Source organism: Sesamum indicum, linkage group LG10 (assembly GCF_026168435.1).
Source record: "Sesamum indicum cultivar Baizhima isolate 11 linkage group LG10, ASM2616843v1, whole genome shotgun sequence".
In the NCBI taxonomy this organism is placed as follows: Eukaryota; Viridiplantae; Streptophyta; class Magnoliopsida; order Lamiales; family Pedaliaceae; genus Sesamum; species Sesamum indicum.
The window spans coordinates 3,429,147-3,444,485 of NC_142666.1; the positions used below are offsets into that span (position 1 = coordinate 3,429,147).

Consider the following 15,339-nt stretch of genomic DNA (forward strand, 5'->3'; position numbering starts at 1 on the left):
CAAAGGCAAATATTTGACCTTTTATACAAAATAGATATTTGGAAATATGAAGAAATTGAAGAATGAATATAATAATTTGGTTTATGAAGTTTAGATATATAATTTAGGTTAATAAAAGCTAAACCTCCTCTAGAAAAATTATATTTTTTTAAAATAACTTTTGAAATTACATTTACATCCTTTTTAAGAATTATCTGCTCACAAGTCATTCCATCCGTTAAAAATTTTACCAAAACATGCTGACGTCCATAATAAAATTATATAAAATTTTAATGTTATGCTTCATTCAACATTTGATGTACATTTATAAATTAAAAAAATCGTAATAATAATTTTATATTTATAAAAAAATAAATATAATATATATAAAATTAAAAAGAGTATAACTATAATAAAATATTATTTTTGAATTATAGCCATCAACGGTCTTATATTTAGCACTTCAATTGAAAAATGAATAAAATAATTTGGTTTCTAAAGTGCATATATATATATATATATATATTCTCTATATTATTTATACCGGCTCAATACTTACACACCAGCCCACCTAATTAGTGCCGAACCAGTTGGCCTATAAGCAAGTAAAAAAGGCCCACAAAGCCCTTTCTTTCATTTGTATTAATTGGCAGGCCCAATTATTAGCTCGCTACATCTTCAAATAGTTAGGCGGACACCTCATACAAATTACCAACACATTATAACACATCAATCTAAAATATCTCCAACAAACTCTTAGTTGTTTGGTAATAGAAACAGACTGGGTAAGATTCAATTAAAAAGCCATAACTCTTACAAAATAAATCTAAATCTTGAGAATTATGTTATTTAGTTGACTCGTGTACCTATCCAATGACGCCGAATTTACCCTAACTAATCTTCGAATTCTACTCCATGAAGGCCTATAAATAGAGATTTTATGCAATCATTTGATAATATATATCCTCATACTCACACTTTTACTCTTTCTCTCTCTCTCTCTCTTTCTCTCCCTCTATTTTGAAACTGTTTTCAGTACACTTTTGCACTCAATATGAATTATATCACCTTATCATCATATTTTACCATTATTCCCACTTTATCAATAAACTCTTACTGACTTATAAATGGAAAAAGGTTATAATTGATAATCAATATATTATTTGACACTTATCATTATCTAACTGGGCGCAAAATTTATTTTGTCCAAATACGTAGTGACGATCTTATTTTGTCCAAATACTAGGATTTCATTCTCTATATCTCCGGATTGGAAGTAACCATCCCATTCAATGATCAAGAAGTCGGAACTACATAATATAACCATATCCACCACTACGTAATTTTAATTTTTTTTTCTCAATTTGGTCCGTTTTATCATGTTCTGGCAAATGTATGACTGTATTTTAATTTTTTTTTCATTGTAAAATAAATTATTTAACTTTTTTTTTTAATTTTAGTCCCTTAAATTTGTATAATTATCAATTGGGGATAGTATTTTTTAGGAGGCACGGCGTCGGGGAGGAAGAATTTGTGTCGGGGTAGGAAAGAAGGTGGAGAGAAAAATATAAACAGGACAAAATGGTGAAATTACCATCTTGTCCCACCGAGCTAGTTGGGTCGAATTATTCAACCTACCTCTCCAGGTGGGTTGGCTTATTAAGACAAAACGGTAAATAAGCGTCAAATTAATCTTCCTAGTATTGTTGATTAATTACGTGCTATGATTCTTCATTATGAAATATGACAAATTTATAGACAGGTCAACAGATATTCTTTATATAGAAAATATTAGGAAAAATAGGGAAAAATATTATTTTAGTCCGCTAAATATGTCTAATTTTAATTTTAGTTCGATAACTATGTCCATTTTTGTTTAGGTCCAATAACTTACGAAATTGCTTACTTTTAGTACTATGTTAGATTTTTGGACAATTTTACCCCTATGAGTGCATATGGACTAAAACTGCATTTCAAAAGTTGTATAGGGGTAAAATTGTTCGAAAATCTGCCAGAGGACTAAAAGTGAGCAATTTCGTAAGTTACTGGACCTAAATAAAAATGAACATAGTTATCGGATTAAAATTAAAATTAGTCATACTTAGCGGACTAAAATAATATTTTTTCCGAAAAAATATTTACTTATTCTTAGATGTGGACTTACAAGAATAATGATTAATTCTGCTCGAAATTACAAAAATAATGACATGTAGTTATAAATATTATAATTTATACAAGATAAAATATCTATGTTTTTGGGCATCAAATTTTAGAAAAAAATTTACAAAAACTTCTTAAAATGAATTGTATAAATAATGTTAAGATTTAACCTTTTTAGAATTTTCTTTAACACCTAAAATTGGAATTAGTGGTTTAGATTTTTTTTGATATATTTTCAAATAGATATGTTTGCAAAAATTTAGTGGTAACAACGATTTACCTCCCTATGTTTTCCAAAATGAAGTAATTTACCTCCCTTCATTTTAAAAAGTATAGGAGGGTAAATTGCTATATTTTTTTCATAGGGGATAATGTGCTCAATTTCAATATCCCAGGGGGTAAATTGGTATTCACCCTTTTCAAATGTGGAAGTTAGTTGGTGGAAATAAAAAAGAAAATGCCAAATGATCAAGAAACTAATCGAAAGGGTTTTGGTCAATATGAGTGTACGCAATTTAATAAGAATTTTTAAAATTAATATTAATTTTTGAAATTGTATTTTAATTAAAGAAATTGAAATAATATATAATAAATAAAAAGTATGAGAAAGTTATAAGAAGTTAAAATTAGTGAAGGTTGAAAAAGAGTAGACAACTCGATGGTTATGAAACGAGGGAATTTTTTTTTTTTAAAAACAAATCATGAATAATGTTAAAAATAAAAACCAAGAAAAACAACCAGACATGCATGGTGTGTGTATATATATATATATATTAATAATAATATATAAAATAAAAAATGGAATAGGATTTGAAACGAAAAATTCTGTTCATATAAAAGAATGAAAGAGAAGAGTTTTGTCATTGCATGAATTAACATGTAAAGACGATGTAATTAACATGATTCTTTCTTGTTTCTTCATTATTCTATTACAATTATGGATTAATGATGTTTTAATTGATTGGTTGAGATTGAAGTCCGATAAATAAATTCGACCTTCATGGTTTTGAATCTCATCAAATATGTGCGTATTTGTTTTACTTTATGTAAAAAAAATTATTGTTATGTATTTCATAATTCTTTGATATATTGCTGCACTGATTGAATCGATATATTATTCGTAAACAATATTAATATAATCATATAATTATCACTTATATATATATATATATAACCATACAAATCTTCACCTCCTTTGGAAGTTCAACTTTCCTATACAATATGCAAAGAGAGAAGCAAAAAATATAGGATACAAAATCAAAACAAGAGCCACCAAAGGTAACATGTCGTGGCGAAATCCAAAATAATCTCTTAAAAATGCAACCACGGTCTTATTTTGTCCGAATACTGAAATTTCCTTCTCAATATCTCCGAATTGTGACGTAAGCACACCGTTCAACGACCAAGAAGTAGGAATCACATAATAGAACCATATCCACCACTTGGGAATTTGCTGTCAATCATGAAGAAATTAGAGCAGTTTATCGGTATCCTTTCACAAGTATATTAAATATTAGGCAAAATTATATAATTTTAATTATACACTATAGGAAGTTCAATACTTTTCATCCTCTAATTTACAAAATTTTTAAAATAGTTCCAAAATTGAGAAAAATCAACACATTTATTCTTATGCTTTACGGGAATTATCCTAAAATTGAAAAAATTCGACACATTTAGTCCTATAAATTCCATAAAGCAGAGATTTAAATGTGTCAATTTTTTTCAATTTTATCACCATTTCAATTAAACTATTAGATGACATAACCATTCAACAAAGAGTTGATTTCTAAAGCTTACCGGGCGAGGAATTAGAAATCCAGCAAACAAGTTGAACGTCGTATAGAAAGCTGACTGCAGAATTGCAGCTACTGGGAATCTTGGGGTTATTGCAATCAGCAACATTCCAAGATAAGTATAGTACAACAGTGTACAGAACATAGTATAGAAGTACCAAAAGACCTTATATGCCGACCAATAGTACCCGATCGTTGGATATGTGATGACTGTGAATACAAGTGATTGCGCTAACACGTACGGGACCTCCACTATCACCTACAAAATCAAGGCAAGAAACTCGTTCAGTCGCCACAATTCATAATGCGTAGAATGCCGAGGTTTCATGAGGTTTGTCATAATTATAATTTTTTCCATGCTGTTTGAAATATTAGAAATGCTCTCCTCCGGTATTAACAATCGTCTAACAAATACCTTCTCGTGACAGCCCATTGTAGGGAGATATATGTTAGATGGTTGTTGATTCCTGATGCGTAGAATACTCAAATGTTATGATGCGTAAAACTTCACAGAAGATGAACAAGGGGCGATGCACGTTCCATACCTGTGCAGCTGAATAAGCCCATGAAGCATACATTCCTGCAAATCTCTCTCTATAGACAACAGTTCTCTCTATGCTGATGTACTTCAACACCGACGAAGAATTATTTATGCCACAGAAGATTATTGAGCTATACATCGAACCAACTAGAGTCAGAAGACTCTGCTGATTTTCTCTGTCAAAATTAGAAGATGAAAAGCAATGAATTAATATTAGATCACTATTTGCATATGAAAAACATACATCGTTAATAGCCCTCTTAAATTTTAGTTAAGATTATAAGTAAAAAACTCTTGTAAAGTGTTGAATGATTCCGCCATCTAATAGTTTAGGGTAAATTAGAACGAGCTCTTATGAGATTTGTCATAATGTACTTACATTTTCTTGCCTTGACCCCAGAACAAAATACCAAAGAGAAACGATGCAATGAGCATATAGGTCCAACGACGCAAGTTGTATGAAGGACTTCTCCAGTAAGACCAATACTGCTTCCATAAGCAAGTTTTGAACTGTCCCCAACCATTTTGAGAGTAGCGCGTCGGAAAATGTAAATCTTTTGAACCAGAAGGTGGTGTACTCAGCTTCCTCACAACTTCTTTGTTATTCCTATAGAGAAACATAGATCACTTACAAGGTACTTACAGATTACCCACCAATACAACTCTAACAGTGGTTTGACTAAATGGGATCAGTCCTTATCAATTGAGCCAACAAGTGTTGGCCGTATAATTCTCAATGAATATCCTGTTAATAAGCTAAAGTGAAGTATAGATATATTCCATCTTAAAATATGAAAATGTAGGTTTTACTCACTCATGTAAAGAAGAATTCATGTAAATGTGGGAGAAGTCTACACCAAGTTCAGCTTCAGATGAAGCAGAAGTGACCTCCAACATCCATGTTGCAGGATTGCAGCTCTCTTTGAATTTTGGCACACCAGAGATAGCCTGTCCAAAAGTTGGCAACAACTAATGTAAATGATCCTGACTCCTGAAATTAAGACGTAAATACTTCAAGAAGTCAAGAAAACATAACAACTGAATGTCGTTTGCATCAGGAAAATGTACCTCAAAGTATTCAATTACTTTAGAGGAGTGACGACCCAATGGCCCACAATAGATCATTCGTCCTCCACTTTTCAAGAGTAGTAACTAGACGTATAAATGACTGAGTTAGCAATTTATGTGAATTTGAAACCAGAAGACCATAGATTGACAACAAAAATGTTGTTTCCAAGGTCGTGACGTTATGTGTAATATGTGTTCAATCAAGTTAATTACCTCATCAAATGCTTCAAATATATCAATACTTGGTTGATGTATGGTGCAAACAATCGTTCTCCCAGTATCAGCCACATTCTTGACCGCCCGCATAACAATTGCAGCCGCCCTAGCATCCAATCCAGTTGTAGGCTCATCCATGAAGATAATAGAAGGGTTAGCAACAAGTTCCACTGCAATCGTCAACCGTTTTCGTTGCTCAGTCGAAAGACCATCAACACCTGGTGTGCCTACTAAAGTGTCTTTGATCCCATCAAGCTCAATTATTTCAAGAACTTCTTTCACAAATTCCTATCTCAACGTTAAAAAAAAATCACACAAATAATAGAGAACCGACATATAACTTGACGAAAAGACTAAATTTTAAGCACGTACGAATTTTGTCTTGGGATCAATTTCAGGATGAAGACGTAGCCAGGCAGAGAAAACAACCGATTCTTCCACAGTGATTTGAGGTGAATGTACGTCTGTTTGTTCACAGTAGCCTGAAATTCGAGAAAATGTTCTCTGAACTTTAGGATACCCTCCGATTTTTATCACTCCTTCAATAATGCCACTAGTTTTTCTACCAACAAGAACATCAAGAAGTGTCGTTTTTCCAGCTCCACTGACACCCATGAGTGCAGTAAGCACACTGGGCCTAAATGCACCAGTGATATCGTGAAGAAGCTGGAGTCTTTTCTGAGAGAATCCACGCTCCTTCATTGCCTGAAAACGAAACCATGGAACTTTGTTTTATGTTTTTTATATATGCCTTGCTCAAAAGTTTCAATGTGGTCAAACCGTTTTCTCACCTTAGGGGGTTCGACGTAGTATTGCACGTCTTGAAACACAATACTTAGAGGTTCAAATGGTAAAATCATTCTACCTGAAATGTATGACGAAAATCGTCAAGGCAATAAAAAGAAAACTACAACAATATTAACTAAAATATATAAAACAAAGGTAAAAACATCTAACCTCTACTAGATGCTGCAGTTGGGCTAAGAGGAGAGACGTCGAGCTGTTTCTTTGTTCCGGCTTTATTGACCAGTTCTTTACCTTGTAGCTCAGAGAGTTTTTCCATAGAAATAATAGCACGAGAATTGGAAGCTGGTGCATTTTGAAAAGTGTCTAATTTGATCAGTTATGCTATTTTGGATCGAGTTTCATGTAGACTGCATTTGAGACATGTTCTATACCTTTCACGAAACTTAAGGCTAGTGTAAAACCAATGTTGAAGAGTACTGCAAATCCAAACAGAGCAGCCAACGATATCCAGAAAAGATGTCCATCAAAGCTTAGCCCTCGGCTTTCAAGTGTTCTATGTCCTACGGTTGTATTGCCAGACGCCTGCTGCGTACATGAAATTCAAAAAATGAAATATCAGCAGGAAATTCATGTTAGGAAACGATAAGAACATGATATAGCGAAAGCCTTTTATTGTAATTCATATGGAATTCCCATAGAAATCGATTTTGAGCAATTCTACACGTAGGAGAATTCTCGTTAACATTAACAACTCGTGGAATCACATCCTCACCTTTGTCCATCTTGGAGCAAGAAATTCGTTCGTCGAGAGGCCTATCTCCCCATATGATAGAGGAGAAATCCAAAATGCCCATTTCAACCAAATTGGCATTGATGCTGCAAGTGAAAACATCTCACTTTGATGATAGAATGTGATGACTAAAAGCGAACCAAAGTAGTTCAAGATTCACTCACGTCTTGGGATCATAAAGCCACTTAATAACAATACGAATAGTACTGACAAAGAACCAACTGTTGCAGATGCCTCCATAGTCTGGAAAACTGCTGCCACGAAACGGAACATGGATATAGAGGTGAAGTGCACTGCAAAGAACACCACCATTTGCCGGAAAAACCTAGAAAACATTTATGGACGGATGGTTATAATTCAGTCATGAATGTTAATGATGATATATGCTCTTGAATAAAAACAAAATATGCTGTCAACCTCCCCACTTCCGGGCTATAGCCAATTGTGTAATAAGTAAGAGATGTCCAGATGGCTGCTTCCAACAACGAGAGAGGAATCTTGAGAATAGTAGCTGGAATTGCATATGCCCATGCCGGGTAGAAGTGCAAGTCTCTTTGTTTGTAGAAAATAGCGAGTCTTGCAACCGTCATTGTGACTTCAGGAAGCCCATCAACAACAAGAATGATGAGAGAATAAAAAAGAGCTCCTAGGTAATTGTTGGCATGGAGAAGGTCAGTTCCCATCTGTGTCCTCAAGAATACAGTCATGGTGAAAGTTGCCATAACGATGAGCTGCAAGAAAAACAACGTTGCACACACATATCATAAAATTCGTGCATACACGCAAGACAGGTTCTTGGAAGAAACACGGAGGACTAAAAAAGGGATTGTGCTAATTAACCTGAACGGATTTGAATATGTAAATGAAAGAGTTCCTTTTCATAAGGAGAAATTCCCTTGACATGCAGGCTTTAAATAGAGCCCATTTCGAAAGGGAATACACGCTGAAATTAATCGCATTCTTGTGGCTTTTGAACTTGTCAAACGGCAAAGCAAGCTCCTCGCTAAGCTTCTTCCCGTGAACTGACTCTTTAAATTTCCTTGACAACATATCAATTGAAACATAACTGTATGTTTGTTGAGTTTTGTGCCAGTACTGCTCTTGATCTTTTCTTGAGAGAACCTGCAACCAATAACAAATGCAAATATTACAGATTGCAAAGATGAGGAGTAGAAAAATGCAACACAATCTAGTGCACTTGCCTCCTGGAGAAAATCGGCCACTCCTTTTCTAGATGGACACTTAAATCCACAACTATCGAAGAATTCTAGAACATTAGTTTGCGGTCCTTGATAGACGACCTTTCCCTCAGCCATTAGAATGACATCGTCAAAGAGACTAAAGGTTTCTGGTGCTGGCTGGAGAAGTGAAACGAGTATTGTTGCATCGGTGATGTGGGCTAGCTGTTGAAGGCATGACACAATCTGATACGCTGTCGAGCTGTCTAAGCCATTTGAGATTTCATCCATGAAGAAAGCTCTGGCCGGTCCAACGAGCATCTCACCTGCATACTAGCATCTAAATTTACTACTTAAATATGAATATCAAGTAGTCAAATTTTTCGAAGTTGCAAAATTGTTCTTACAGAAGACATTGCATCTAATACCTGTTGTTAGTCTTTTCTTCTGACCACCAGAGATGCCCCTCCTCATGACGTCTCCAACAAGCGTGTCAGCACAAATATCAAGCCCAAGAATCTGAAATGAATCGGAGTAGACACAAATTTTGAACCTAACAAGTTCTAGTACAAGATATCGATGACGGATGAAATGCTAGAGCTAGAAAAGAAAGTACTTTTAAAATGTAGTCTGTCTGAAGAGTTGTCCTCTGCCCTTCCAACGCAATAGCCTGTACGAATAAACATGTGTTATGACCATTGACCCCGGTCTACTTACATTTAACATGTTTGTTTACTGCTACAAAATGTTATTTCAGACATATATTGTCGAGAATGGAAACAACAAGAATGTTAAAGTTAACAGTGCCCGTCGAACTATCAGATCACTTGACCAATTTGGAAATGAAATATAGATAATAGTTAACATATCTATGCCCTTATAACATAGAATTATGATCTCTGTGTTTCTTGTGGGGATGAATCATGAGGATTGCTACATGGTTAGAGCTTGAATCAAACAAGATTCAGGCCTTGAGAAAGCAAGTTAATTGTAGTGTAATCCCGATGAAAACACTAATAGGCACAAAACTCTTCTAAACATAAAAGAAACAGCAACACGAGCCTCTGAACTTTTGAAAAAGAAACTCAGTACCTCCTGCATGTGGTGTTGCCCGTTTTTTGTCCCCTTTTTAGAAGGGTTCTTTGTCTATTAGTATTTTCATACGGGAGTGAATCTATTGTGTTTCACCCAAGAATTTAGGTACTAGAAATACCTTCATGTAAGCATCTACATCCGGATTCGGAACAATTTTGGCTTCTTTCTCCCTCCTGATGAGCTCCATCAAAATTTCTTCAGACGATAAGAGATTAAATCATATCGCGATTGCTTCAAAATATACTAAAAGTATAAACTTTTCAACGTGTAGAAAAGGCCGGACCTGCTCGACTTCCAATTCCCTGACAGCGAGATGAAAAATCGAGTGCTTCCCTGACAGTCATTTCAGGGATGTGCTGATCATATTGGCTTATGTAAGCTGAAGTTTTCTGTGCTACAAACTCCTCAAGTTTATGTCCATTGTATGAGATCTCACCCTCAACCTGTTACATGATTACTTCAAATTAACTATTTATCCAATACACAAAAGGCAACTAATACTTGAAAATTGTTATGACATCAAATGGACATGCAAAGTGATGACATATTTTAAGACACAAGCGGACTCGGTTCACTGGCGTGAGAGGTAATGAGCTTCTTTCTTAAAAATTTAGAAATCATATTAGAGTGGTGGGGTGGGTGGGGGAGGGGGGATTAAAATACGAACTGAAATTTTAAAGACATCTTAATTTGTTAATCGCGACCTTGACTCTTAGACCCGAGAATCATTTAACATTAATATTTTAATACGCTCCCTCCATGTGCAGAGAATCATTAAATATTAAGACAACACGTGAAACGTTTCTTTTATAAATGAGTGATAATGGGATTCGAACTCAAGACCTCTTATTTAGTTTGACTCTAACATCACATTAAATGATTATCTCATACAGGAATCATTTATTTAATAGTAATATCTTAACGTAATCAAATAAATACGTGACAATGAGATCCAAACTCATGACCTCTTGCTTGGCCCAGCTCTAATACCATGTAAAACGACTATTTCGTTTCAAAATTTAAATTGTTAGAAAAAGAACTATTTAATATTAATATGTTAACATAATTAACAAACTTCTTTGTTTGAAGTTTTCTTTTCCTTGTGACGAACTTCAAAATACGATTCATTTATCAGTCTATGTCTATACTAGTATAAAATGCACTCTTCACTTGCAAATGACACTTTCCGACACCATTACATTAATTTTGTGTTATGTCAATAATACTTTTAAGTTAGTTTTCTTTTCTTTATTTCTTTTTTTATTTTTTTAGATATTATGTATTGGTTTATATATTTTATTCTAATATAATATATTTTAAAATGTAAAAGATTATTTATTATATGTAAGAAAAATGACAAATGTATAATATATATATATATATATATATAATTCCCAAAAATCTGACAAAATAGGGGCATGATCACCTTGAGTGATTTGTTCAAATTTCCTGAAAGAGCTTTCAAAAATGTAGTCTTCCCACATCCAGGAGGACCAAGTAATAGAGTCATTCTGCAACGCAAAACGGTTAATCAGATAGTACTAGCGGAATTCGCGCACATTCTATTTTTTGTCACGTCGGAATGTCGACTGTGTAAGTAATATTCTTTATTGTCGAAATCCTAATTCTTAATTTAATTTGTTAATTGTCGATTACTTTTGGTCGGAAGGACCAAAATTATTATAAATTTAAAACATAAATGACTAAAATTGACCCCTCATAGTTACAGGACCAATTTTGCGGCCAACCCCATACGTAAGGAATAATTTTGTAATTTTTCCTATTTTTATAAAAATAGAATAAATTACAACGAGTTCCTCTAATATTTTTAAAAACTTTTTGAAATATTTTTCTGGAATAAGTGTATAATTTTTTTTAAACATTTTTTATTTACCTCGTTCAATTTTTTTTTATCTTTTTTAGGAAGAAAAAGATTCAATAAGGGTAAGTTGAGAATTTCAGACATCCATCCAAAAATTACAAAATGTCCTTATAAATTATAAATTATAAATTTTAATTTTTTTTATTTTTTTAAAAAAATTTAATTTTTTTTTTTACTAATTGGATAAATTTTTTTTTTCAATTTTTCAAAATTTTCCACCTACCTCGTTCAATTTTTTAAAGAAAGAAAAAATTATAGGAAGCGCAAAATTGGCAATTCCAGACATCCATTCATAAAATATATAATTTTATCAACTATTATGGAGTATTTATAATTTTTCAAACAACAAACAAATATCCGTAATAACACTAAACTGTAAAAAGACTCGTCGAATTTTATTCTATAAATAAATAAATAAATAAAGTGTTGAATTTGTACCTTCCGGGCTTGATGATACCACTGACATCGTTAATGATGTTTATCTGAGCCTCTCGCGACGGCAGACCAAGAAGCCTCGCACCATCCTGTTTAACATTACAACACAATCATTTCAATTTCCTCCTACAAAACATCAAACATCAGAATTTGTTCGAATTTCAAGTGTTCATGTCCAGAATTTAAAATTATAAAACTTTTAAGTAATGTAGTTAAATATAAAAGTATCTCTTAAAAAAATCAATAAATTAAAATGAAGGCTTCGGACGTTTTCTGACTAAAGCCCTGTTCGGTCACTCAATTGTATAATTAATTATGAAATAATTAATAATTACAAAACAAAAATATTTTGTTAATTTAGATGATCAACTAATAATCAGGATTTACTTTGATAATATTAAAAAGGTCAAAATTATAAAAATCCCTGTATAATTTTAGAAACTCAAATAAAAATCGTACGGCTTTGTTTGGTTTTGTGTTTTCGCATTTCCCGAAATAAGATAAAACACACTCAATGTTTATTTTTGTATTTTTACACCTTATCTGCGTGTTTTTCTGTTTTTCAACTTTCTATATATAATATATATATATACATAATATAAAACAGACATGATTTGACAATAAATAGTATCTTTTGTCTCCCAAAAGTACAACATTAAACATAAAATATTTATATATATACATATTTATATATATAAAAATATATGATTTGACGTTGAATAGTAATTTTTGTCTCCCAAATCCCAACATCAAACCTACACCACTTATTTTAAAATATTTTAAATTTTTCCAAAACACAAATCCAAACATATCATCTATTTTCAACACGCACTCATTTATCTCTATTTTTCTCTTTTTATTTCTAAAACACAAAACAAAACAACTAAAACACAAATCCAAACATAATGTACGTGTTTAAAAATAGTCAAACAATCCTTGTTTGTATTTTTAAACGTAGCAGCCGCTACACCTCTCCCCCCCCCCCCACCCCAACACTCCCTTGCCACCATCCCTCACCCATCCCCCCTTCGTCGCCCTCGTCAGTCGTCGTCCAAATCTATTAATCGCCATTACAGTCGCTGTCAGTGTTGCATCCAATTTAAAAATTAATAATAACTTAATTAAGTTTTTAACTAACTTAATCAAAATAATTTAAATTAGTTCACAGATATGATTATTATAATTGATTAATATTTGTATTCATATATAAATATTTATATTTTAAAAATAAACTTTTAGTATATCAATTTTGCATTGTGAATTTAATTTTTTTATTTTAAATTTTTTAAATTTATATACTTTTGTGGTATTTGATACTTATACTAATTATATTTAAGAACGCAATAATTTACTTTTTTAAGAAGAAGGAAAATGCCAAAACACTTAAAAACAAGATTTTTGTATACCGTAATTCATTTTATACACACTGTAGAAGCATTTTAGTCGTTTAAGGGCAGAAAAAAGGGTCAAAACATGCAAAAAATTATATCAAATCGCACTTCAGGCACATGCTCCCTATCTTTCGTTAGTTCATAATAGACGGGATTTTCCGCACAAAATACAAAAGAATATGAGGATTTTTTTTTTCTTGTTTTAAAAATACACAAGGTTTTTTAATGGGTAAAATAAAGTTAAAATTTTTTAAAAGGAATATAGGACACCAAAAAGTGAAATTATCCGACAAGCCTAACAAGGCTAAGATTTGACTTTCTATATTTTGCACTTCTCTTCTTTCCAGGACAAGTCCGACGACTAAGAAGGCGGCTATGTCTCTATCATGAACTAGCCCAATAAAATTTCCAACTAATTAAGGAATGAGAAATCTTTTGTCAATTTTCATTTTATTTGACAAAGGGCACTGTAACATTAGAAAAAATATTAATTTTTTAATTATGATTAATTAGAATGATTTGAAGTAAAAAAATTATTAGGGATATTAATTAAACATGATTATACAACGACTATTAATTGTTGTTTCTATAAACAAAACTAAAATATTTATTGCAGGTAAAAATTGTGTGAAATACTTTGATCCTAGATAAAATTGTAGCGGATGTTAATTAATCGTGATTAAAACTTAAGTTTTTATATATAATTTTTATCCGATCATAATAAATTATATTAAAATTATAGTGCGGGGAATAATCATTTTTTAGGTTGCGAGTTAGTTTTGTTGTAAGAAATGAAGAGATAGTAATTAACATACCATGATGATGCTTTTGAGGGAATTGGAGAGAGTTGGGAGTGGCTTCCCATACACAACCTCACACTCAGCTTTCACCTTCAAGTTTCTGTACCTCACTTCCACGGTCGGAAATGCCACTGCAGCCCTGCAAGAATTGCGATCACGCATCATGGTCGTAATCATGAACGATTTTATATTGAAAAAACGTCTTATAAAACCTTGAAATTCTATTATAAATCCGACAAGATTACACGGAGTCCGAGTACTACATACTTGTCCATTCTCTTCCTGATTTGCCGCAACAGTCGAAGGTTGTCGTGCTCGATGTGCCTAATAAGCTTCTCCACCAACCCACGTCTCTCCGACTGGCCGAGCTTGGATACATCGATGACGACGTTTTCAGCTTTATCATCGCCGGATTCTTCAATGTTTTCAACAAACAACGAAGATCTCAGCCTTTCAAGTGTCGGCAGTCTGTCAATGGCAGCCCACTGCTGCGATACAGCTGCTGATGCTTCTTCGTCGAGATCGTTATTCATAGTAATAGTATCCCGCAGTTATGATAGTTTGCTTCAGCTTTATTATTCATAAGATGTATCAGTTAAGGAGCAGCGGATAATGAATATATAAGCAGATGCGTCACAGTTTAAAGTTTGTGGGTTCGAATCTCACAAACATTGAGATATAATATACTTTTATAATAATTTTTATTAATATTGATGTATTGAATTAATTTTATTTTTTTAAAAAAGACAATGGTCCCCGATTTGCTTTATCTAAATCTTTGGCGTGGACTCAAAAAATAATAAATAATAAAAAGAAAAGAATATTTTTAATTTAATGGAAATGGAACTTTTGAATTTAAATTTTTTCTTTCTTTCTTTTCCCTTGATTTTTCTATGAAGTTTTTTGGTTTTTGGAAAATATTTTAGCTGAATTATTATGTTTTTATTAGCACACCATCCCTACATGCATATAATAAATAATATTTTATATTCTAAAAATATATTATGAATAAAAAAAAAGTATATAAACCTAACATATCAAATTTCAAAAAAAAAAAAAAAAAAAACTAATTTAGTGGTATTATCTGCATAACAAAAATATTGGTGTCGCAGTATCATAAAATACCGTTCCTGAGTTAAAAAGGCCTCTGTTTTAATGTTATATGTGTGTGTGATGATTACGACTCAAAATATAAGACGATCAATTTAATTTTATTTTTATTTCGTAATTATACGCTGGACCGAGTCAACATCGAACTAGA

At 32.4% G+C, this 15,339-nt stretch overlaps 1 protein-coding gene across 3 annotated transcripts; it reads right to left on the reverse strand.

Moving 5' to 3' along the window:
- Positions 1-3,275: 3,275 nt before the first annotated feature.
- On the reverse strand, positions 3,276-14,729 carry LOC105172807 (pleiotropic drug resistance protein 3). Of its 3 annotated transcripts, none has more exons than XM_020697045.2 (24): positions 14,346-14,729; positions 14,094-14,217; positions 11,891-11,976; positions 10,997-11,081; positions 9,854-10,013; positions 9,689-9,765; positions 9,092-9,145; positions 8,904-8,994; positions 8,500-8,801; positions 8,138-8,419; positions 7,715-8,028; positions 7,462-7,622; positions 7,280-7,383; positions 6,939-7,089; positions 6,718-6,849; positions 6,552-6,625; positions 6,133-6,465; positions 5,758-6,048; positions 5,545-5,628; positions 5,291-5,424; positions 4,856-5,083; positions 4,481-4,652; positions 3,940-4,194; positions 3,276-3,592 (listed from the first exon to the last, which is right to left on the reverse strand). In XM_020697045.2, exons 1-24 carry the CDS (start codon positions 14,609-14,611, stop codon positions 3,326-3,328), a joined length of 4,227 nt encoding a protein of 1,408 aa, XP_020552704.1. In that variant the 5' UTR covers positions 14,612-14,729; the 3' UTR covers positions 3,276-3,325. The 3 variants fall into 3 exon arrangements, with proteins under 3 accessions (XP_020552704.1, XP_020552703.1, XP_020552705.1); XM_020697044.2 differs by having other exon boundaries at positions 6,939-7,092; XM_020697046.2 differs by lacking the exon at positions 3,276-3,592 and adding an exon at positions 4,351-4,402 and having other exon boundaries at positions 4,053-4,194; positions 6,939-7,092.
- Positions 14,730-15,339: the final 610 nt, after the last annotated feature.